The 22,963-nt window shown below is 49.9% G+C and overlaps 1 protein-coding gene across 7 annotated transcripts in view; it reads left to right on the forward strand.

The window, feature by feature from the left end:
* Nucleotides 1-1,674: 1,674 nt before the first annotated feature.
* The window catches only part of LOC106601945 (hepatocyte growth factor-regulated tyrosine kinase substrate), a 38,035-nt gene continuing 16,746 nt past the window's right edge, over nucleotides 1,675-22,963 (forward strand). For 2 of the 7 annotated variants that reach the window (XM_045715804.2, XM_045715805.2), the window contains exons 1-16: nucleotides 1,675-1,854; nucleotides 2,918-3,002; nucleotides 3,239-3,314; nucleotides 3,800-3,892; nucleotides 6,782-6,899; nucleotides 7,194-7,246; nucleotides 7,355-7,423; nucleotides 9,796-9,920; nucleotides 11,026-11,176; nucleotides 12,345-12,443; nucleotides 12,527-12,622; nucleotides 13,524-13,562; nucleotides 14,052-14,246; nucleotides 15,044-15,257; nucleotides 17,686-17,858; nucleotides 22,661-22,801. In XM_045715804.2, coding sequence (XP_045571760.1) covers nucleotides 1,818-1,854; nucleotides 2,918-3,002; nucleotides 3,239-3,314; nucleotides 3,800-3,892; nucleotides 6,782-6,899; nucleotides 7,194-7,246; nucleotides 7,355-7,423; nucleotides 9,796-9,920; nucleotides 11,026-11,176; nucleotides 12,345-12,443; nucleotides 12,527-12,622; nucleotides 13,524-13,562; nucleotides 14,052-14,246; nucleotides 15,044-15,257; nucleotides 17,686-17,858; nucleotides 22,661-22,801 — 1,764 coding nt within the window. In that variant the 5' untranslated portion in view covers nucleotides 1,675-1,817. The remainder of the gene's footprint in view (nucleotides 1,855-2,917; nucleotides 3,003-3,238; nucleotides 3,315-3,799; nucleotides 3,893-6,781; nucleotides 6,900-7,193; nucleotides 7,247-7,354; nucleotides 7,424-9,795; nucleotides 9,921-11,025; nucleotides 11,177-12,344; nucleotides 12,444-12,526; nucleotides 12,623-13,523; nucleotides 13,563-14,051; nucleotides 14,247-15,043; nucleotides 15,258-17,685; nucleotides 17,859-22,660; nucleotides 22,802-22,963) is intronic. The other 5 variants (XM_045715806.2, XM_045715807.2, XM_045715810.2 and 2 more) reach the window with 5 other exon arrangements.

Raw genomic sequence — 22,963 nt, forward strand, 5'->3', positions numbered from 1 at the left:
TTGGCAGCCTGTCTCTCTCTGTGTCCAAACTTACCAGCTAACAGTAGAGGCTAGTAGACAGCAGTGGTGGAAAAAGTATCCAATCGTCATACTTGAGTAAAAGCAAAGATACCTTAAAAGAAAATGACTCAAGTATAAGTAAAGTCAACCAGTAAAACACTACTTGAGTAAAAGTCCAGAAGTATTTGTTTTTAAATGTACTTAAGCATCAAACGTAAAATTATAAATAATTTAAAATTCCTTTTATTAAGCATACCAGACAACACCATTTTCTTTTTTTTCTTTTTTATTTACGGATGGCCAGGAGCACCGTTCAACACTCAGACATCATTTAGAAATGAAGCATTTGTGTTTAGTGAGTCTGCCAGATCAGAGGCCATAAGGATGACCAGGGATTTTCTCTTGATAAGTGCGTGAATTAGACAATTTTCCTGTCCTGCTAAGCATTAAAAATGTGACGAGTACTTTCGGGTGTCAGGGAAAATGTAAGGAGTAAAAAGTACATTATTTTGTTTAGGAATGTAGTGGAATAAAAGTAAAAGTTGTCAAAAATATTAATAGTAAAGTAAAGTACAGGTACCCCCAAAAAATTACTTAGGTAGTACTTTAAAGTATTTTACCTTAAGTACTTTACACCACTAGTAGACAGCCTTCCTCTCTCTGTGTCCAGCCCTACTAGCTAACAGTAGAGACTAGTAGACAGTCTTCCTATCTCTCTGTGTCCAGCCCTACCAGCTAACAGTGGAGACTAGTAGACAGTCTTCCTATCTCTCCATGTCCAGCCCTTCCAGCTAACAGTAGAGGCTAGTAGAGACAGAGACACAATGCCACTGTATGGAGCATCAGCAGCACAGCCACAACAATGGCCTCCAGTGTAATCCACAAAAAAAGGGCTTGGAACCTCTAACCCTGGCAATTTGACTGGTAAACTCATGGGTACACTCACATTGGCTGCCAGTCCACCCATAATGCCATCATTGACTTGAATGGGGTGGGTCGTTCTATCCATTCTGCTTCTATGTACTCATCTATGACCCAAGTAGACCTATGTATACCAGTGTAGGGAGGAGGAGAGTGTGATGAAATATAGCAAGGCAGTTCCTATTATTGATCACACTTGATGACGTAGGCCTATACCACAGGAGGCTGCTGATGGGAGAATGGCTCATAATAATGGCCGGAATTGCGCAAATGGAATGGCATCAACCACATGGAAACCATGTGTTTTATGTATTTGCTACCAGTCCTCCCCAATTAAAGTGCCACCAACCTCCTGTGGCCTAGACACATAGAAGGTTGCAGCTCCACCACCCACCAACACTTAATGATCCCTCTCTTCTCTTGAACAATTTCAAATTGCCTCACACAGGTAGACTGTGATGGGCCTCCGATTTGTTCTCTAATTTAAATGTCTCCCTATATTTCACTTTATCAAACTGAGTAGAATTTAGGCGAACTGATCAGAAAACCGCCATTGGTAAGGATTTATTGAGTACCCAGTAGGGGTAGCTTGTTGCACCGTCTTAAATGTACCTCGGTCAAACGTAATGTTATGGAACCCATGTCCACTTGAATAAACTGTACACAACGTCACCATGTACAATCACCTCTTCAGACTCTAGGGGGCAACGTCGCAATACTTTTAGGAATAGACGGACTTCACTACCGAACCACAGAGTTTCTAAACCCGACACGGGAAGTAGGAAGAAGCAATAACTTTGCAGCTGGCTAACGATCTTTACAGTGGATGTGTCAAATAATTTTTGATTGACCAAAAAATAACGTCTCGACAGCTAGCCTGAATCATTGGATCAGCCATGGGAAAGGGTGGTGGTACATTTGAGAGGCTTCTTGGTAAGATATGAGTATCTAAACATTTTACACCGGTGATTGTTTTTGCGTATTGTTTTGGCAGTCGTTTGAGGCTGTGACACAGCCCTGCTAACATTAGCTAGCTACTTAGCTAAACTTGGCATTGTCAGTGTTCAGTTTGACGATAGGCCGAGGCCTCTAATCGAGAATCGTCTTTTCTATCGAGTATTGCAGTGTAACTGCTTATCAATAACATGTAATTTAATCCACCAAAAACTATGCTTACACGCCTCGCATTTTGCTCTGTACACGGAAAGTGTCTAGCCTAGGTTAGCTTGGCTAGCTAGCATGCAAGCAACGCAATCAGAAGATGTTGTGTGGGTTCGCTGCGCCCCGATTTTCCCGACATAAAATCCAAAATAAAAATATATTTGTTTTGTTGGATATCCCTGCTCGTCAGACATAAATAATGGTTTTTATATTTTGCCATCTAGCTAGGTGTTCTAGGTATATTAGCTCGTTTGCTAGTAGTAGCATAGTTGGCTAGCTATCCAGCTCACCCCACTGCGCCAGACAACGTCACCAGACATATTTTCTTATCAGTCTCATCATAGACTAACTTAAACCCCAAAACAGTTTAGACAACTCGCTGACAACGAATCATGAGTAGATTGTTTCAAGTGTTCTGATGTTATTGAGGGTGCCAGTGCCTATTGTTGAGCCCTGTGTTGGCATAATAAACTAAGGCCGAAGGTTTGTGTCGATCATAATAACATACAGGCTCATTCCCGGTCACCGACGTTTCCTCTTAGTTTTGCAACAGCCGCAAGCTAGTTTTTGTGAGGTTTTGTCTTATCCACCCTGGTTAAAAGACCCTCACACTTCTCTTTTCTTACTAACACAGACTTAGCTGATAAATACTTTATTGAGGAAAAATGTACTTGCTACGACTGTGATATGTGGTTGTCCCATCTAGTTATCTTAAGATGAATGCACTGACTGTAAGTCGCTCTGGATAAAGTTGTCTGCTGAATGACGTAAATGTTTATGATGATCTTGAATGAAAGACATGTGAGACACTGAACCCTCTTCTCTCTGTCTGCAGATAAAGCAACCAGTCAGCTGCTGCTGGAGACAGACTGGGAGTCCATCCTGCAGATCTGTGATCTCATTCGTCAAGGAGACACACAGTGAGTAGTAGAGTGCTGAGTACACCACAGCCCTGATCAAATACTTAGAATCCTTCCTTCCTTCTGATAATCACTAGCCTAATCTCTGTGATTAGATAATTGCAGTGGAGAGGTCCTTAAGTGTTTCCATGACGAGGCCTAGGAAGGAACCATTTGAAAATAATTGGAACTAGCCCCATGTTTCTCCACACGATAGAAGTGTGTCTGGTCTGATCAAAGTCTTTCTCTACCTGCAGGGCGAAGTATGCCATCGGAGCCATTAAGAAGAAGCTGATGGATAAGAACCCGCATGTGGCCCTCTATGGTCTTGAGGTGGGTTACTAGACTGACCAATGCTGCGTGGATCTACGCTGAACCGCTTGTAATGACACAGTCATAACCTTCTAGTGCTCCTTAAAGGATGGCTTGATCAATTATTCAAATTGGGCCATATTGAGACGTTTTGAATAATAAATGCGTTGATGAAATGATATCCAGATTTATACCCCTCGATCACAGCGACAGCGTCATTCCATTTTGGTACACCAGAGGTACGTTCGTTTCCAATGGAAGTGCTTTCTGTGTGGTGTATGGTCGTCAGACTGTATGCCGTAGACGGTTTGACAGAAATGGTAGCAGAAGGTGAATGTTGAACTTTTGTTGCACACCTATCCAGATGATGCTGCGGAACATTTTGCTCAGTGACGCTGTCCATGTAACCAAGGTGATAGGCTAGTTCCATAATAAAAAGTCTGACGTGAGGCTTAATTAGGCCCCTGTGTTGTGAAGTGTGATTGAGTGTTTCTTCCACCTGTCAGGTGTTGGAGTCAGTAGTGAAGAACTGTGGTCAGACGGTCCATGATGAGGTGGCCTGTAAAACCACCATGGAGGAGCTGAAGGATCTACTGAAGGTGACCCTGTCTTGATTCACCCCCCTCAACACCTCCTTCACCCCGTCTACACCTTCCATCCACCCCCTCTACACCTTCCATTCAGCCCTGCCATGCCCCATCTTTCTTAGCGTCATAGCAGTCTTTCACTTCCATTGTTTTCCAGGTGGGGCACAAAGGTTCACAGGTCAACATCAAGGGCCTCTTAAACCAAACGTTTCAATTGAAACCAACTGAAGCCAAATCATTTTAAGCAGGTTACTCAGATGATTCTCTCTCTTACCCTCCCACTCTCCACTTGCTCAGTTCCAGGGAAGCTCCATTGAGACCTGGATGACCCCATTCTGATGGGTCATTCCTTAAAACAAGTGATGGAGTCAGGCCTAATGGTGTCATGTCCTTACCCTTACCTCCACTCCTTGTTGTATAGGAGTGTTATTCTAGAGTGGACTAGTCTGCTGTGGTCTTCTACAGGCCTACATCCCATCCATCTCCTCCTTGGGTTACTTCCATTCACACAGCTCTCATAGGGCCAGTTATGTTTGTGGTGAGCCAAAAGGATGAAGGGACAGTAACAGTTATGTTTGTGGTGAGCCAAGAGAATGAAGGGACAGTAACAGATATGTTTGTGGTGAGCCAAAAGGATGAAGGGACAGGAACAGTTATGTTTGTGGTGAGCCAAAAGGATGAAGGGACAGGAACAGTTATGTTTGTGGTGAGCCAAGAGGGTGAAGGGACAGGAACAGTTATGTTTGTGGTGAGCCAAGAGAATGAAGGGACAGGAACAGTTATGTTTGTGGTGAGCCAAGAGAATGAAGGGACAGGAACAGTTATGTTTGTGGTGAGCCAAGAGGATGAAGGGACAGGAACAGTTATGTTTGTGGTGAGCCAAGAGGATGAAGGGACAGGAATCAAACTACACATTAGAATAATAATAAAAAAGTTAGCATTTCAATTTATGTCAGAAAAGGAATGTCTTGATTTTATGTCGGCTGTCAGTTTTACAAGATACAACTTATTCTGATCTCAGTGTAGAAACTGGGAGTGTTAGGCTGCAGCACTGAAGTACTAATCCAATCGCGTGAGGGTTTCTTGTGGACGAGGCTGAAGTTCTCCCTAGACACTGATCTTGGGCCAGTTTTGCATTCCCCCCTACTAATGGTTCAGGTTTGGAGTGGGGGAGGGGAAGCTGACCCTAGATCTGAACCTAGAGGAAACTTTACCCCGGAGTGCTCCTTGTGGAAGGAATGCCCTCCCTGGCTCTGGAACTCTTGTGGTTTAGTTGGTTAAGGAGGGAGGCTAAGACTAGGCCGTGACCCAGTCAGCTGACATGGGCTTGCTTCCCAAATTACACCCTGTTCCCTAGTGCGCTACTTTTGACCAGGGCCCATATAGGACTCTGGTATAAAGTAGTGCACTATGTAGGGAATAGGGTGCCGTTTGGGACCAGAACAGCTGTAATAACACAGCAGACACCTCTTCCTCTGCTCTGCTTTCTCCACCGTGTCTAGATAGCAGACGTGTTCATGGTCCCTCTATACTGAAATCAGCTTCATGGCCAGCTACAGTTTGTACTAGTTTTCACACACACAGTGTGATCTGTCTGGGGGATATGTCTGAGCCTTGTGCTGCTGACTCCAATCCTTATGACCTTCTCACCCTGCGTCTTAGCCTAATAATCACCCACTGGTGCTGTAGTGAACTGCAGACCTGGGTTCAAATAGGGTTAGAAGTCTTTCAAATATTTCTGGTGTTTTGCATAAACCTGTCTGGAGTGCCAGAATCTGCAGGGTTTGCCGTTTTCAGACTATTCTATTGGTTCCATTGCTCCAGGTGAGCTAAGTCAAGCCTTGGTCAAATCTTTGAAATGATTTTCAAATAGTATTTGAACCCAAGTCTGCTGTAGTCTGACAGCCAGGGAGCTGGCCAGAGGTCATTCAGTGTTCCACATAGAAATGTAGCCTAATGAGTGGAGTTGACAATTGACAGTCCTTTAAGGAATCGTGTATGTTCTACACAATGCATTTCTATCTGCAATGTTCAGAATAAGATACATTTTATGAATAAAACTGAAATCAGTCTCTATTTATTTTATTTTTTAAAATATTAAACCGTTATTTAACTAGGCAAGTCAGTTAAGAACAAATTCTTATTTTCAATGACGGCCTAGGAACAGTATCTGTTCTACACAACGCATATCTATCTGATTGTGAATGGTATGTTAAGGGTGCACCCTCTTGAACAGTTCATTTGGATACACTATACAGCATGATATTGCAGTCTTTTGATTGGCTCCCCACCCTTGTCAGGTGACCTTCTGTTGACTTCCTGATGGTGATGTCATAGCTTGGTCACACGCTGATTCAGGTCAGACAGACTGAGGGACTTCCCAGCACAAGTCTCTCCTCTCTGTGAGAGAACACAGCAAGACAACACTAAACGTTTAGTCTCTGAAGTGACGTATGGAATGGGATTATTTAGGGGGAAAAGGACTGAAGGAAACCTTTTAGTTTGAAGTATTTCTCTAGAGACTTATTGGTCTGGTAAAACAAGTCTCTCTAGCCAGGTTAGAACCTTGTTTCAGTCTAGATGTATTCATATCGTATTATTATAGTATAGCTTAGTATTGTCTTCTATTTTGGAAGAAGGAAGTGTTGTTTTTGTAAGGGGACTGAGGTGCCCAATTTTTTTTTTTTTTTTAAATAAAAGTTTCACTTAATATAGAGTAGCGTTTTTAAATGCAGCTTATCTGTCTATAAAAGGTGTACTTGTGAAGTTGTACTCAGTGAGTGGTGATGTGTTACAGTGTATCTGTACTGTGACTGTAACTCAGTGAGTGGTGATGTACAACAGTGTATCTGTACTGTGACTGTAACTCAGTGAGTGGTGATGTACTGCCCCTTGAAACAGACGGAGCCCAACGTGAGGAATAAGATCCTTTACCTGATCCAGGCCTGGGCCCACGCCTTCCGCAACGAGCCCAAATACAAGGTGGTTCAGGACACGTACCAGATCATGAAGGTGGAGGGTAAGTCAGATCCCAGATCAGCCCCTAGCCCCCTAGACACTCCTGAAGACCTGAGAAGATTGGCTCGGTGGAAGTAACATAGTGGCAGCTCTTTGGCATTTTGCTCTCATCCCTTCCTCTCAGGTGTCCTCAGGTTTTCCATAGGGTCTGGAGGTTGGCTATGATCTGGGATTCAGACACACAGTCACTAACACACAGCAAACAGAAATGAGCAGTGTCACAGTAAATATTAATCTTGTATTAATAAACCTTTATCATGTATTGTTGGACATCCTGTATCTCCTGTTGTTCCAGGTCACGTGTTTCCAGAGTTCAAGGAGAGTGATGCCATGTTTGCTGCAGAGAGAGTAAGTCTTCCTCTTACTGATGTTGTTCTGGTTTGATACATCCTTACTACTGAATGTTCTCAGCTTGTTAGGAGGATCTCTAATGTCTCTCTCTCTCTGTGTGTCCAGGCTCCAGATTGGGTGGATGCGGAGGAGTGTCATCGCTGCCGGGTTCAGTTTGGAGTGATGACTAGAAAGGTAAGGCAACATGGCAGTCTGGCGGAATGACGGACTGGCGGGAGGACGGACTGGCGGGAGGACGGACTGGCGGGAGGACGGGCCGGCGGTAGGACTGGCGGGAGGACGGGCCGGCGGTAGGACTGGCGGGAGGACGGGCCGGCGGTAGGACCGGCGGGAGGACGGGCCGGCGGTAGGACCGGCGGGCGGGCCGGCGGTAGGACCGGCGGGCGGGCCGGCGGTAGGACCGGCGGGCGGGCCGGCGGTAGGACCGGCGGTAGGACCGGCGGGCGGGCCGGCGGTAGGACCGGCGGGCGGGCCGCCGGTCGGGCCGGCGGTACGACGGGCGGGCGGTACGACGGGCGGGCGGGCGGGCGGTAGGACGGGCGGAACGGCGGTAGGACGGGCGGAACGACGGGCAGGGCCGGCGGAACGACGGGCAGGGCCGGCAGGAGGATGGGCGGGAGGACCTTCAGGAGGACGGAAGGAAGGACCTTCAGGAGGACGGACGGACGGACGGAAGGAAGGACCTTCAGGAGGACGGAAGGAAGGACCTTCAGGAGGACGGACGGACGGACGGAAGGAAAGACCTTCAGGAGGACGGAAGGAAGGACCTTCAGGAGGACGGACGGACGGACGGAAGGAAGGACCTTCAGGAGGACGGAAGGAAGGACCTTCAGGAGGACGGAAGGAAGGACCTTCAGGAGGACGGAAGGAAGGACCTTCAGGAGGACGGACGGACGGACCTTCAGGAGGACGGACGGACGGACCTTCAGGAGGACGGACCTTCAGGAGGACGGATGGAAGGACCTTCAGGAGGACGGACGGATGGAAGGAAGACCCGGCAGGAGGACGGACGGAAGGACCGGCAGGAGGACGGACGGAAGGACCGGCAGGAGGACGGACGGAAGGACGGCAGGAGGACGGACGGAAGGACCGGCAGGAGGACGGACGGACGGAAGGACCGGCAGGAGGACGGACGGACGGAAGGACCGGCAGGAGGACGGACGGACGGAAGGACCGGCAGGAGGACGGACGGACGGAAGGACCGGCAGGAGGACGGACGGACGGAAGGACCGGCAGGAGGACGGACGGACGGAAGGACGGACCGGCAGGAGGACGGACGGACGGACCGGCAGGAGGACGGACGGACGGACCAGCAGGAGGACGGACGGACGGACCGGCAGGAGGACGGACGGACGGACGGATGGAAGGAAGGAAGGACCGGCAGGAGGACGGACGGACGGACCGGCAGGAGGACGGACGGACGGACCGGCAGGAGGACGGACGGACGGACGGGCCGGCGGGAGGGAGGGAGGACGGACTGGCCGGCAGGCGGGAGGGAGGGAGGACGGACGGAATGAAGGACCTTCAGGAGGACGGAGGGACAAACTGGCGGGAGGACGGACTGGCGGGAGGACGGACTGGCGGGATGACTGACTGGCGGGAGGACGGACTGGCGGGAGGACGGATGGAATGACGGACCGGCAGGAGGACGGACGGACGGACGGGCCGGCCGGCGGGAGGGAGGACGGACGGGCCGGCGGAATGAAGGACTGGCAGGAGGACGGACGGACGGACGGACCGGCAGGAGGGAAGGAGGACGGACGGGCCGGCCGGCGGGAGGGAGGGAGGACGGACGGGCCGGCGGAATGAAGGACTGGCAGGAGGACGGACTGGCAGGAGGACGGACTGGCAGGAGGACGGACTGGCAGGAGGACGGACTGGCAGGAGGACGGACTGGCAGAATGGCGGAATGACGGAACGACGGACTGGCAGGATGACGGACTGGCGGAATGAAGGACCGGCAGAAGGACGGACTGGCGGAATGAAGGACTGGCCGGAGGACGGACTGGCAGGAGGACGGAATGACGGACTGGCGGAATGACGGACTGGCAGGATGACGGACTGGCGGAATGACTGGCAGATGGGCGGGCAGGAGGACTGAGCAGCAGTGGTTTGTGTGGAAATGTGTTCTTTCCTTTCTCCTCCAGTAACACATTGTGTATGTAAAAGGGAGAGAATGATATGACTTTGAATTTGTTTTGATTATTCTGTCTGTTGGCGTTCTCTCCCTCCTGTTGCAGCACCACTGTAGAGCCTGTGGTCAGATCTTCTGTCTGTTGGCGTTCTCTCCCTCCTGTTGCAGCACCACTGCAGAGCCTGTGGTCAGATCTTCTGTCTGACATTCTCTCCCTCCTGTTGCAGCACCACTGCAGAGCCTGTGGTCAGATCTTCTGTCTGACATTCTCTCCCTCCTGTTGCAGCACCACTGTAGAGCCTGTGGTCAGATCTTCTGTCTGTCTGACATTCTCTCCCTCCTGTTGCAGCACCACTGTAGAGCCTGTGGTCAGATCTTTTGTCTGTCTGACATTATCTCCCTCCTGTTGCAGCACCACTGCAGAGCCTGTGGTCAGATCTTCTGTGGGAAGTGTTCCTCCAAGTACTCCACCATCCCCAAGTTTGGCATCGAGAAGGAAGTGCGTGTGTGTGAGCCCTGCCACGAGCTGCTCAACAAGTGAGTTACCGGGCTAGAGAGAGAGAGAGTTACCGGGCTAGAGAGAGAGAGAGAGTTACCGGGCTAGAGAGAGAGAGAGTTACCGGGCTAGAGAGAGAGAGAGTTACCGGGCTAGAGAGAGAGAGAGAGTTACCGGGCTGGAGAGAGAGAGAGAGTTACCGGGCTAGAGAGAGAGAGAGAGAGTTACCGGGCTAGAGAGAGAGAGAGAGAGTTACCGGGCTAGAGAGGGAGAGAGGTTACCGGGCTGGAGAGAGAGAGAGAGTTACCGGGCTGAGAGAGAGAGAGAGAGTTACCGGGCTAGAGAGAGAGAGAGAGTTACCGGGCTAGAGAGAGAGAGAGAGTTACCGGGCTAGAGAGAGAGAGAGAGTTACCGGGCTAGAGAGGGAGAGAGCGTTACCGGGCAAGAGAGGGAGAGAGCGTTACCGGGCTAGAGAGGGAGGGAGAGTTACCGGGCTAGAGAGGGAGAGAGAGTTACCGGGCTAGAGAGGGAGAGAGCGTTACCGGGCTAGAGAGGGAGGGAGAGTTACCGGGCTAGAGAGGGAGGGAGAGTTACCGGGCTAGAGAGGGAGGGAGAGTTACCGGGCTAGAGAGGGAGGGAGAGTTACCGGGCTAGAGAGGGAGGGAGAGTTACCGGGCTAGAGAGGGAGGGAGAGTTACCGGGCTAGAGAGGGAGGGAGAGTTACCGGGCTAGAGAGGGAGGGAGAGTTACCGGGCTAGAGAGGGAGGGAGAGTTACCGGGCTAGAGAGGGAGGGAGAGTTACCGGGCTAGAGAGGGAGGGAGAGTTACCGGGCTAGAGAGCGAGAGACTCAGCCAAAACCACCCTCAATTCCATTTCGTCAGCCTGTATATTTAAAATGTCCCACTTCAGCCTTCATAGAGCATTTGGTCAGCCTGTAGAAGTTGTTGTTCTAGTGGTATAATTTCATGTGGTGGGTAGGTACAGTTAATGAATGATCTGTATACGTGGGATCTTCTTCTGTAAATACCATTCTGCTGCTCAGTACCCGTCGGTATCCATCCATCCAGTTTATTGTCCAACGACCTCTGACTCACCAAGTTGTGTGTCTGACCCCTGACCTCCCTTCTGACCCCTCTCCTCACCAGCCACCCTTCCCTCTCTCCCCCGCCTAGGAAAGCTGAAGGGGGTAAACCAGTCGGGACATCCACCTCCGTGGCTCCAGGCCCGGCAGAGCTGCCGCCAGAGTACCTGACCAGCCCCCTGTCCCAGCAGTCTCAGGTAGTGGTCCAGGAAACAGTAAGTGAATGTATGGCCTACGAGATGACCCCCTGGTGGTGATAGCCAGGTGGCTGCGTCCCAAATCGCAACCTATTCCCTACATAGTGCACTACTTTGGGCTGTGACCACCAGAGCTCTATGGTAGTGCACTATATAGGGAGTAGGGTTTAATTTCAAGTGCAGACCCAGACAGTCTCATCCTCCCCAATAGAGACGATGTATGGGATCAGTTTAACATGCCATAAACTACAACATGGGAGTTGTAGTTTGATGAGCTTTTTTGGGGGGGGTTGTAGTTTGACGTGGTAAAATGATTCCCAATGATCACCAATCATCTCCCTCCCCCTCGAACACACAGAAAACAAGTCTTTGTTATTAGATTCTTATAAGGCCCACCTGCTATCTCCCGTTTGTCTTTCTCCTAACTCTCCCTGCCTCCTTGACCACGGTGGGATCCCAGGTTGTTAGTGTTTACAGTGAGGCTGCTCCTACATACATGCCCCTTGGTTGGAGAGCGAGGTAGCAGCAGTGTTCCCTTCCTCTGCAGTCTGGGGGTTTAGATGTCTGTAGGACTGTTTTAACCTTAACCATCAAACCTGGAACTGCAATAATATGATAAAGCAATATTCTGAGAAGTGAAGCACAACTGCAATGAACACCACCTGGAATGCAGCCATTGGCTTGGCTTATTACCCAATGCCCACCCTGCTTTACCTTCCCTGGTGTTTCTCCTCTAACCTTCCCCTCCCTGGTCCTCTCTCCTCCCTGGTCCTCTCTCCTCCCTGGTCCTCTCTCCTCCCTGGTCCTCTCTCCTCCCTGGTCCTCTCTCCTCCCTGGTCCTCTCTCCTCCCTGGCCCTCTCTCCTCCCTGTTCCTCCCTGGCCCTCTCGCCTCGGGGCCTCCCTGTTCCTCCCTGGCCCTCTCCCCTGGGGGCCTCCCTGTTCCTCCCTGGCCCTCTCTCCTCGGGGCCTCCCTGTTCCTCCCTGGCCCTCTCTCCTCGGGGCCTCCCTGTTCCTCCCTGGCCCTCTCGCCTCGGGGCCTCCCTGTTCCTCCCTGGCCCTCTCGCCTCGGGGCCTCCCTGTTCCTCACTGGCCCTCTCCCCTGGGGGCCTCCCTGTTCCTCCCTGGCCCTCTCGCCTCGGGGCCTCCCTCCCCTGGGGGTTTCATTTCCCTTCCCTGTCTCACCAGGTGCCCCCCAAACGGGATGAGGCGGCCCTGCAGGAGGAGGAGGAGCTTCAGCTGGCCATCGCCCTATCACAGAGCGAGGCTGAGGAGAAGGAGAGGATGGTGGGTAGTGCTGTATATAAATAAAGGGACTGTAGCTCCACAGTGGGAATGGAAAGACACTGATACATGTTGTGTGTCTACAGAGACAGAAGAACTCGTACGGGGTCTACCCCAAAGCTGACCCCGCCCCAGTCACCTCCTCAGCCCCCCCCGTCAACTCACTCTACTCCTCTCCTGTGGTAAGACTTTCTCTCATCCACTCCCTCATCCTCTCTCTCTATAGATGTACTCTGTGTTAACACCATCCTCTCTCTCTCTCTATAGATGTACTCTGTGTTAACACCATCCTCTCTCTATAGATGTACTCTGTGTTAACACCATCCTCTCTCTCTATAGATGTACTCTGTGTTAACACCATCCTCTATCTCTCTATAGATGTACTCTGTGTTAACACCATCCTCTCTCTCTATAGATGTACTCTGTGTTAACACCATCCTCTCTCTATAGATGTACTCTGTTTTCTACACTAAGTCTTGGCGCCCCACTAAGTCTCTTGTGAAGTAGTACTTAGTAACTGGTACATTATGACGGCTCCATATTATACTGAAATGCTGCACATCCTTTTATCTGAATATTTATTTAGACCCGTAAGTCATCTTTTACAATAACCAGCTAGTTGGTCAAGAGGTGAACAATGAGACATGTACTCTGTCTGTATGTGTTGGTATGTATGTATATTCAAGTACCACTATACACCTGTAATGACTATGCAGGTACCACTATACGCCTGTAATGACTATGCAGGTACCACTATACGCCTGTAATGACTATGCAGGTACCACTATACGCCTGTAATGACTATGCAGGTACCACTATACGCCTGTAATGACTATGCAGGTACCACTATACGCCTGTAATGACTATGCAGGTACCACTATACGCCTGTAATGACTATGCAGGTACCACTATACGCCTGTAATGACTATGCAGGTACCACTATACGCCTGTAATGACTATGCAGGTACCACTATACGCCTGTAATGACTATGCAGGTACCACTATATGCCTGTAATGACCATGCAGAGACTTAACCATGTATAGGGTCTGTTGTTGTAATGTATAATGTGTGTTTCTCCCCAGAACTCCTCTGCTCCCTCAGCTGAAGATGTAGACCCTGAGGTAAGACACAACTCTGAGCTGTCTCTGAGCTGTCTCTGAGCTGTCTCTGAGCTGTCTCTGAGCTGTCTCTGAGCTGTCTCTGAGCTGTCTCTGAGCTGTCTCTGAGCTGTCTCTGAGCTGTCTCTGAGCTGTCTCTGAGCTGTCTCTGAGCTGTCTCTGAGCTCTCTCTGTGCTCTCTCTGTGCTCTCTCTGTGCTCTCTCTGTGCCGTCTCTGTGCCGTCTCTGAGCTGCCTAGAATTAAACCTATGTCTCATTTGATACATTTACAGCTCAGACTGCACGGTAGTGTAAATGAACTATATACTGGTGTGAGTTTCCCAGAAACATAAAGGTGATTACTAGGTCATTGGTTGTCCATTGCCCACATATGGATGTATGATCTTACTGCTAAAGACCATCTTTGTGTTTGGGAAACTGGTCCCAGGTCAGTATGTCTAGTCATGTTTTGGTTGAGAGGACATTCCTGAACTATAATGGTCTTCCTTCCAGCTGGCTCGCTACCTGAACAGAACGTACTGGGAGAAGAAACAGGAAGAGGCACGCAAGAGTCCCACCCCCTCTGCCCCTGCCCCCGTACCGTTGGCTACTGAGCCCCTGCCAATCAGCCAGCCCCAGCCAGTGGAAACTGTTGCACCAGTCCCAGCACAAGTCGTCATGGCCCCGCCTCCAGTCAACATAGTGGAGGTTAGTTGTACACTGCTGTGTTATGAGAGATGGAAGACAAATGGATTTTCTTATTTGTTCAGGTGAAAATTCATGCATAGCAACAGAGATTGAAGTAGACTTAGATTAGAAATGACTACATGCTCTTTGTCCTTATCGGTTTGTTCCTCCTGAATGACTCTCCACTTTCCCTCCTCTCCTTTCTCTTCCTCTACTCCCTCCTCTTCCTCCCCCGTCCTCCCTTTCACCTCTCCCCTTCCTCCCTTTCTCCTCTCCTCTTCCTCCCCCGTCCTCCCTTTCACCTCTCCCCTTCCTCCCTTTCTCCTCTCCTCTTCCTCCCTTTCTCCTCTCCCCTTCCTCCCTTTCTCCTCTCCTCTTCCTCCCCCGTCCTCCCTTTCTCCTCTCCCCTTCCTCCCTTTCTCCTCTCCTCTTCCTCCCCCGTCCTCCCTTTCACCTCTCCCCTTTCTCCTCTCCTCTTCCTCCCCCGTCCTCCCTTTCACCTCTCCCCGTCCTCCCTTTCTCCTCTCCTCTTCCTCCCCCTTCCTCCCTTTCTCCTCTCCTCTTCCTCCCTTTCTCCTCTCCTCTTCCTCTCCCCGTCCTCCCTTTCTCCTCTCCCCTTCCTCCCTTTCGTCCTCTCCTCTCTCCTCCCCCGTCCTCCCTTTCTCCTCTCCCCTCTCCTCCCTCTTCCTCCTCGTCCTCCCTCTCTCCTCCCCCGTCCTCCTCTTTCTCCTCTCCTCTTCCTCCTCCGTCTTCCTCTTTCTCCTCTCCTCTTCCTCCCCCGTCCTCCTCTTTCTCCTCTCCCCTCTTCCCCCCCCCAGCAGCAGTATCAGAACGGTGAGTCGGAGGAGAACCACGATGCGTTCTTGAAGGCTCTGCAGAACGCGGTCACCACCTTCCTGAACCGTATGAAGAGTAACCACATGCGTGGTCGCAGCATCACCAACGACAGCGCCGTGCTCTCCCTCTTCCAGTCCATCAACACCATGCATCCCCAGCTACTGGACATCCTCAATCAGCTGGACGAGAAGAGACGTGAGTTGGGGGGGGGTTCTCTGTGTGTGTGGTGGGGGGGTTGGTTCTCTGTGTGTGTGGTGGGGGGGTTGGTTCTCTGTGTGTGTGTGGTGGGGGGGTTGGTTCTCTGTGTGTGTGGTGGGGGGGTTGGTTCTCTGTGTGTGTGGTGGGGGGGTTGGTTCTCTCTGTGTGTGTGGTGGGGGGGTTGGTTCTCTCTGTGTGTGTGTGTGGTGGGGGGGTTGGTTCTCTCTGTGTGTGTGTGTGTGTGTGTGTGGTGGGGGGGTTGGTTCTCTCTGTGTGTGTGTGTGTGGTGGGGGGGTTGGTTCTCTGTGTGTGTGTGTGTGTGGTGGGGGGGTTGGTTCTCTCTGTGTGTGTGTGTGTGGTGGGGGGGTTGGTTCTCTCTGTGTGTGTGTGGTGGGGGGGTTGGTTCTGTGTGTGTGGTGGGGGGGTTGGTTCTCTCTGTGTGTGTGTGTGTGTGTGTGTGGTGGGGGGTTGGTTCTCTCTGTGTGTGTGTGTGGTGGGGGGGTTGGTTCTCTGTGTGTGTGTGAAGGTGGGGGGGTTGGTTCTCTGTGTGTGTGTGGTGGGGGGGTTGGTTCTCTGTGTGTGTGTGGTGGGGGGGTTGGTTCTCTGTGTGTGTGTGGTGGGGGGTTGGTTCTCTGTGTGTGTGTGGTGGGGGGGTTGGTTCTCTGTGTGTGTGTGGTGGGGGGGTTGGTTCTCTGTGTGTGTGTGGTGGGGGGGTTGGTTCTCTGTGTGTGTGGTGGGGGGGTTGGTTCTCTGTGTGTGTGGTGGGGGGGTTGGTTCTCTGTGTGTGTGGTGGGGGGGTTGGTTCTCTCTGTGTGTGTGTGTGTGGTGGGGGGGTTGGTTCTCTCTGTGTGTGTGTGTGTGGTGGGGGGGTTGGTTCTCTCTGTGTGTGTGTGGTGGGGGGGTTGGTTCTGTGTGTGTGGTGGGGGGGTTGGTTCTCTCTGTGTGTGTGTGTGGTGGGGGGGTTGGTTCTGTGTGTGTGTGTGGTGGGGGGGTTGGTTCTGTGTGTGACTTTGTTTTTGTAAGAGAGATTCTCTGAGGTCTGGATTCAATCTGATCACGCTTTGTCTGTGATGCATGTTTTAAACACTGTGTTCCCATGTTCGTGGAGACCACATTCACTGTAAACAATGTCTCAATCAGGAATGTCCTATAAATGGCATATTGTCCAAATCTGTGATTGGATTGAATCCCGGCCTAGCGCTTGCTGAAACCGTGAGCAAGTCTGTCTGCTTGTTGGTTTCCCATGTCTGTTGTCTTGGTCCTGTAACGTTTAAACCGCTGTCCTAGACTAAACATCCCCATGTCTGTCTGCTTGTTGGTTTACCATGTCTGTTGTCTTGGTCCTGTAACGTTTAACCGCTGTCTAACTAAACATCCCCATGTCTGTCTGCTTGTTGGTTTACCATGTCTGTTGTCTTGGTCCTGTAACGTTTAACCGCTGTCTAACTAAACATCCCCATGTCTGTCTGCTTGTTGGTTTACCATGTCTGTTGTCTTGGTCCTGTAACGTTTAACCGCTGTCTAACTAAACATCCCCATGTCTGTCTGCTTGTTGGTTTACCATGTCTGTTGTCTTGGTCCTGTAACGTTTAACCGCTGTCTAACTAAACATCCCCATGTCTGTCTGCTTGTTGGTTTACCATGTCTGTTGTCTTGGTCCTGTAACGTTTAACCGCTGTCTAACTAAACATCCCCATGTCTGTCTGCTTGTTGGTTTACCATGTCTGTTGTCTTGGTCCTGTAACGTTTAACCGCTGTCTAACTAAACATCCCCATGTCTGTCTGCTTGTTGGTTTACCATGTCTGTTGTCTTGGTCCTGTAACGTTTAACCGCTGTCTAACTAAACATCCCCATGTCTGTCTGCTTGTTGGTTTACCATGTCTGTTGTCTTGGTCCTGTAACGTTTAACCGCTGTCTAACTAAACATCCCCATGTCTGTCTGCTTGTTGGTTTCCCATGTCTGTTGTCTTGGTCCTGTAACGTTTAACCGCTGTCTAACTAAACATCCTCATGTCTGTCTGCTTGTTGGTTTACCATGTCTGTTGTCTTGGTCCTGTAACGTTTAACCGCTGTCTAACTAAACATCCCCATGTCTGTCTGCTTGTTGGTTTCCCATGTCTGTTGTCTTGGTCCTGTAACGTTTAACCGCTGTCTAACTAAACATCCCCATGTCTGTCTGCTTGTTGGTTTACCATGTCTGTTGTCTTGGTCCTGTAACGTTTAACCGCTGTCTAACTAAACATCCCCATGTCTGTCTGCTTGTTGGTTTACCATGTCTGTTGTCTTGGTCCTGTAACGTTTAACCGCTGTCTAACTAAACATCCCCATGTCTGTCTGCTTGTTGGTTTACCATGTCTGTTGTCTTGGTCCTGTAACGTTTAACCGCTGTCTAATTAAACATCCTCATGTCTGTCTGTCTGCCAGTGTACTACGAGGGTCTGCAGGACAAGCTGGCCCAGGTGCGTGATGCGAGAGCCGCCCTGAACGCCCTACGAGACGAGCACAGAGAGAAGCTGCGTCGTGCTGCCGAGGAGGCAGAGCGACAGAGACAGATCCAGCTGGCCCAGAAACTAGAGATCATGAGACAGAAGAAACAGGTGACAGACTGGGGAACAACAGGGCTGGGAGTCTGTTTAGGAGGGGTGCTATTACAGATAGTAACAGGTAACAGACTGGGGAACAACAGGGCTGGGAGTCTGTTTAGGAGGGGTACTATTACAGATAGTAACAGGTAACAGACTGGGGAACAACAGGGCTGGGAGTCTGTTTAGGAGGGGTACTATTACAGATAGTAACAGGTAACAGACTGGGGAACAACAGGGCTGGGAGTCTGTTTAGGAGGGGTGCTATTACAGATAGTAACAGGTAACAGACTGGGGAACAACAGGGCTGGGAGTCTGTTTAGGAGGGGTGCTATTACAGATAGTAACAGGTAACAGACTGGGGAACAACAGGGCTGGGAGTCTGTTTAGGAGGGGTACTATTACAGATAGTAACAGGTAACAGACTGGGGAACAACAGGGCTGGGAGTCTGTTTAGGAGGGGTACTATTACAGATAGTAACAGGTAACAGACTGGGGAACAACAGGGCTGGGAGTCTGTTTAGGAGGGGTACTATTACAGATAGTAACAGGTAACAGACTGGGGAACAACAGGGCTGGGAGTCTGTTTAGGAGGGGTACTATTACAGATAGTAACAGGTAACAGACTGGGGAACAACAGGGCTGGGAGTCTGTTTAGGAGGGGTGCTATTACAGATAGTAACAGGTAACAGACTGGGGAACAACAGGGCTGGGAGTCTGTTTAGGAGGGGTGCTATTACAGATAGTAACAGACTGGGGAACAACAGGGCTGGGAGTCTGTTTAGGAGGGGTGCTATTACAGATAGTAACAGGTAACAGACTGGGGAACAACAGGGCTGGGAGTCTGTTTAGGAGGGGTACTATTACAGATAGTAACAGACTGGGGAACAACAGGGCTGGGAGTCTGTTTAGGAGGGGTGCTATTACAGATAGTAACAGGTAACAGACTGGGGAACAACAGGGCTGGGAGTCTGTTTAGGAGGGGTACTATTACAGATAGTAACAGGTGACAGACTGGGGAACAACAGGGCTGGGAGTCTGTTTAGGAGGGGTGCTATTACAGATAGTAACAGGTGACAGACTGGGGAACAACAGGGCTGGGAGTCTGTTTAGGAGGGGTACTATTACAGATAGTAACAGGTAACAGACTGGGGAACAACATGGCTGGGAGTCTGTTTAGGAGGGGTACTATTACAGATAGTAACAGACTGGGGAACAACAGGGCTGGGAGTCTGTTTAGGAGGGGTGCTATTACAGATAGTAACAGGTAACAGACTGGGGAACAACAGGGCTGGGAGTCTGTTTAGGAGGGGTGCTATTACAGATAGTAACAGGTAACAGACTGGGGAACAACAGGGCTGGGAGTCTGTTTAGGAGGGGTACTATTACAGATAGTAACAGGTAACAGACTGGGGAACAACAGGGCTGGGAGTCTGTTTAGGAGGGGTACTATTACAGATAGTAACAGGTAACAGACTGGGGAACAACAGGGCTGGGAGTCTGTTTAGGAGGGGTACTATTACAGATAGTAACAGGTAACAGACTGGGGAACAACAGGGCTGGGAGTCTGTTTAGGAGGGGTACTATTACAGATAGTAACAGGTGACAGACTGGGGAACAACAGGGCTGGGAGTCTGTTTAGGAGGGGTACTATTACAGATAGTAACAGGTGACAGACTGGGGAACAACAGGGCTGGGAGTCTGTTTAGGAGGGGTACTATTACAGATAGTAACAGACTGGGGAACAACAGGGCTGGGAGTCTGTTTAGGAGGGGTACTATTACAGATAGTAACAGGTAACAGACTGGGGAACAACAGGGCTGGGAGTCTGTTTAGGAGGGGTACTATTACAGATAGTAACAGGTAACAGACTGGGGAACAACAGGGCTGGGAGTCTGTTTAGGAGGGGTACTATTACAGATAGTAACAGGTAACAGACTGGGGAACAACAGGGCTGGGAGTCTGTTTAGGAGGGGTGCTATTACAGATAGTAACAGGTAACAGACTGGGGAACAACAGGGCTGGGAGTCTGTTTAGGAGGGGTACTATTACAGATAGTAACAGGTAACAGACTGGGGAACAACAGGGCTGGGAGTCTGTTTAGGAGGGGTACTATTACAGATAGTAACAGGTAACAGACTGGGGAACAACAGGGCTGGGAGTCTGTTTAGGAGGGGTACTATTACAGATAGTAACAGGTAACAGACTGGGGAACAACAGGGCTGGGAGTCTGTTTAGGAGGGGTACTATTACAGATAGTAACAGGTAACAGACTGGGGAACAACAGGGCTGGGAGTCTGTTTAGGAGGGGTACTATTACAGATAGTAACAGGTAACAGACGGGAACAACAGGGCTGGGAGTCTGTTTAGGAGGGGTGCTATTACAGATAGTAACAGGTAACAGACTGGGGAACAACAGGGCTGGGAGTCTGTTTAGGAGGGGTACTATTACAGATAGTAACAGACTGGGGAACAACAGAGCTGGGAGTCTGTTTAGGAGGGGTACTATTACAGATAGTAACAGGTAACAGACTGGGGAACAACAGGGCTGGGAGTCTGTTTAGGAGGGGTACTATTACAGATAGTAACAGGTAACAGACTGGGGAACAACAGGGCTGGGAGTCTGTTTAGGAGGGGTACTATTACAGATAGTAACAGGTAACAGACTGGGGAACAACAGGGCTGGGAGTCTGTTTAGGAGGGGTACTATTACAGATAGTAACAGGTAACAGACTGGGGAACAACAGGGCTGGGAGTCTGTTTAGGAGGGGTACTATTACAGATAGTAACAGGTAACAGACTGGGGAACAACAGGGCTGGGAGTCTGTTTAGGAGGGGTACTATTACAGATAGTAACAGGTGACAGACTGGGGAACAACAGGGCTGGGAGTCTGTTTAGGAGGGGTACTATTACAGATAGTAACAGGTGACAGACTGGGGAACAACAGGGCTGGGAGTCTGTTTAGGAGGGGTACTATTACAGATAGTAACAGACTGGGGAACAACAGGGCTGGGAGTCTGTTTAGGAGGGGTACTATTACAGATAGTAACAGGTAACAGACTGGGGAACAACAGGGCTGGGAGTCTGTTTAGGAGGGGTACTATTACAGATAGTAACAGGTAACAGACTGGGGAACAACAGGGCTGGGAGTCTGTTTAGGAGGGGTACTATTACAGATAGTAACAGGTAACAGACTGGGGAACAACAGGGCTGGGAGTCTGTTTAGGAGGGGTGCTATTACAGATAGTAACAGGTAACAGACTGGGGAACAACAGGGCTGGGAGTCTGTTTAGGAGGGGTACTATTACAGATAGTAACAGGTAACAGACTGGGGAACAACAGGGCTGGGAGTCTGTTTAGGAGGGGTACTATTACAGATAGTAACAGGTAACAGACTGGGGAACAACAGGGCTGGGAGTCTGTTTAGGAGGGGTACTATTACAGATAGTAACAGGTAACAGACTGGGGAACAACAGGGCTGGGAGTCTGTTTAGGAGGGGTACTATTACAGATAGTAACAGGTAACAGACTGGGGAACAACAGGGCTGGGAGTCTGTTTAGGAGGGGTACTATTACAGATAGTAACAGGTAACAGACTGGGGAACAACAGGGCTGGGAGTCTGTTTAGGAGGGGTACTATTACAGATAGTAACAGGTGACAGACTGGGGAACAACATGGCTGGGAGTCTGTTCAGATATATTGTGTAGAACAGATCAGCTGTAGAATGTTTAAAGGCCCAGTGCAGTAAAAAACGTGATTTCCCTGTGTTTTCTATATATGTCCACACTATGAGGTTGGAATAATGGTGTGAAATGGCAATGCCATTTTAGTGTAAGAGCTGTTTGCTTTGGTGGGATGGCGTTTTGGCCTGCCTGGTGACTCACCAGGTTGCACATTTGGTTAATAGACCAATAAGAACGAGTTCCAAATCTCTCTGCCAATAGCAATTCTTGCATCTTTTTTGACTATTGTAATTGACAACAATCATGGTAAGGTAGTTAATTGTTAACCAGAAATTATTTGATGTTGAGATAAAAATGGCTGCATTGGACCTTTTTAATAGAATGATTTGAACCCTGAGATTCAGTAGGGATTTATTCACATGAGGTATAGGTTGTTCTGCAGTAGGAAGTTAGTCATGTGATGAGGTATAGGTTCTGCAGTAGGGGGTTAGTCACATCATGAGGTATGGTTGTTCTGCGGTTGGGCGTTAGTCACGTGATGAGGTATAGGTTGTTCTGCAGTAGGGGGTTAGTCACATGATGAGGTATGGTTGTTCTGCGGTTGGGGGTTAGTCACGTGATGAGGTATGGGTTGTTCTGCAGTAGGGGGTTAGTCACATGATGAGGTATGCAGCGTCAGCCTGTTAGGTGGTATATGGTGTCTGATGTGGTGACTGTTTCAGGAGTACCTAGAGATGCAGCGTCAGCCTGTTAGGTGGTGTATGGTGTCTGATGTGGTGACTGTGTTTCAGGAGTACCTAGAGATGCAGCGTCAGCCTGTTAGGTGGTATATGGTGTCTGATGTGGTGACTGTTTCAGGAGTACCTAGAGATGCAGCGTCAGCCTGTTAGGTGGTATATGGTGTCTGATGTGGTGACTGTGTTTCAGGAGTACCTAGAGATGCAGCGTCAGCCTGTTAGGTGGTATATGGTGTCTGATGTGGTGACTGTGTTTCAGGAGTACCTAGAGATGCAGCGTCAGCCTGTTAGGTGGTATATGGTGTCTGATTTGGTGACTGTGTTTCAGGAGTACCTAGAGATGCAGCGTCAGCCTGTTAGGTGGTATATGGTGTCTGATGTGGTGACTGTTTCAGGAGTACCTAGAGATGCAGCGTCAGCTGGCCATCCAGCGGCTCCAGGAGCAGGAGAAGGAGAGACAGATGAGGCTGGAGCAACAGAAACACACCATCCAGATGAGAGCCCAGATGCCTGCCTTCCCCATGTCCTACCCACAGGTAGAAACTATACTATACCATGTCCTACCCACAGGTAGACACTATACTATACCATGTCCTACCCACAGGTAGACACTATACCATGCCCTACCCACAGGTAGACACTATACTATACTATACCATGCCCTACCCACAGGTAGACACTATACTATACTATACCAT

Source organism: Salmo salar, chromosome 03 (genome assembly GCF_965601325.2).
Source record: "Salmo salar chromosome 03, fSalSal1, whole genome shotgun sequence".
Lineage (NCBI taxonomy): Eukaryota > Metazoa > Chordata > Actinopteri > Salmoniformes > Salmonidae > Salmo > Salmo salar.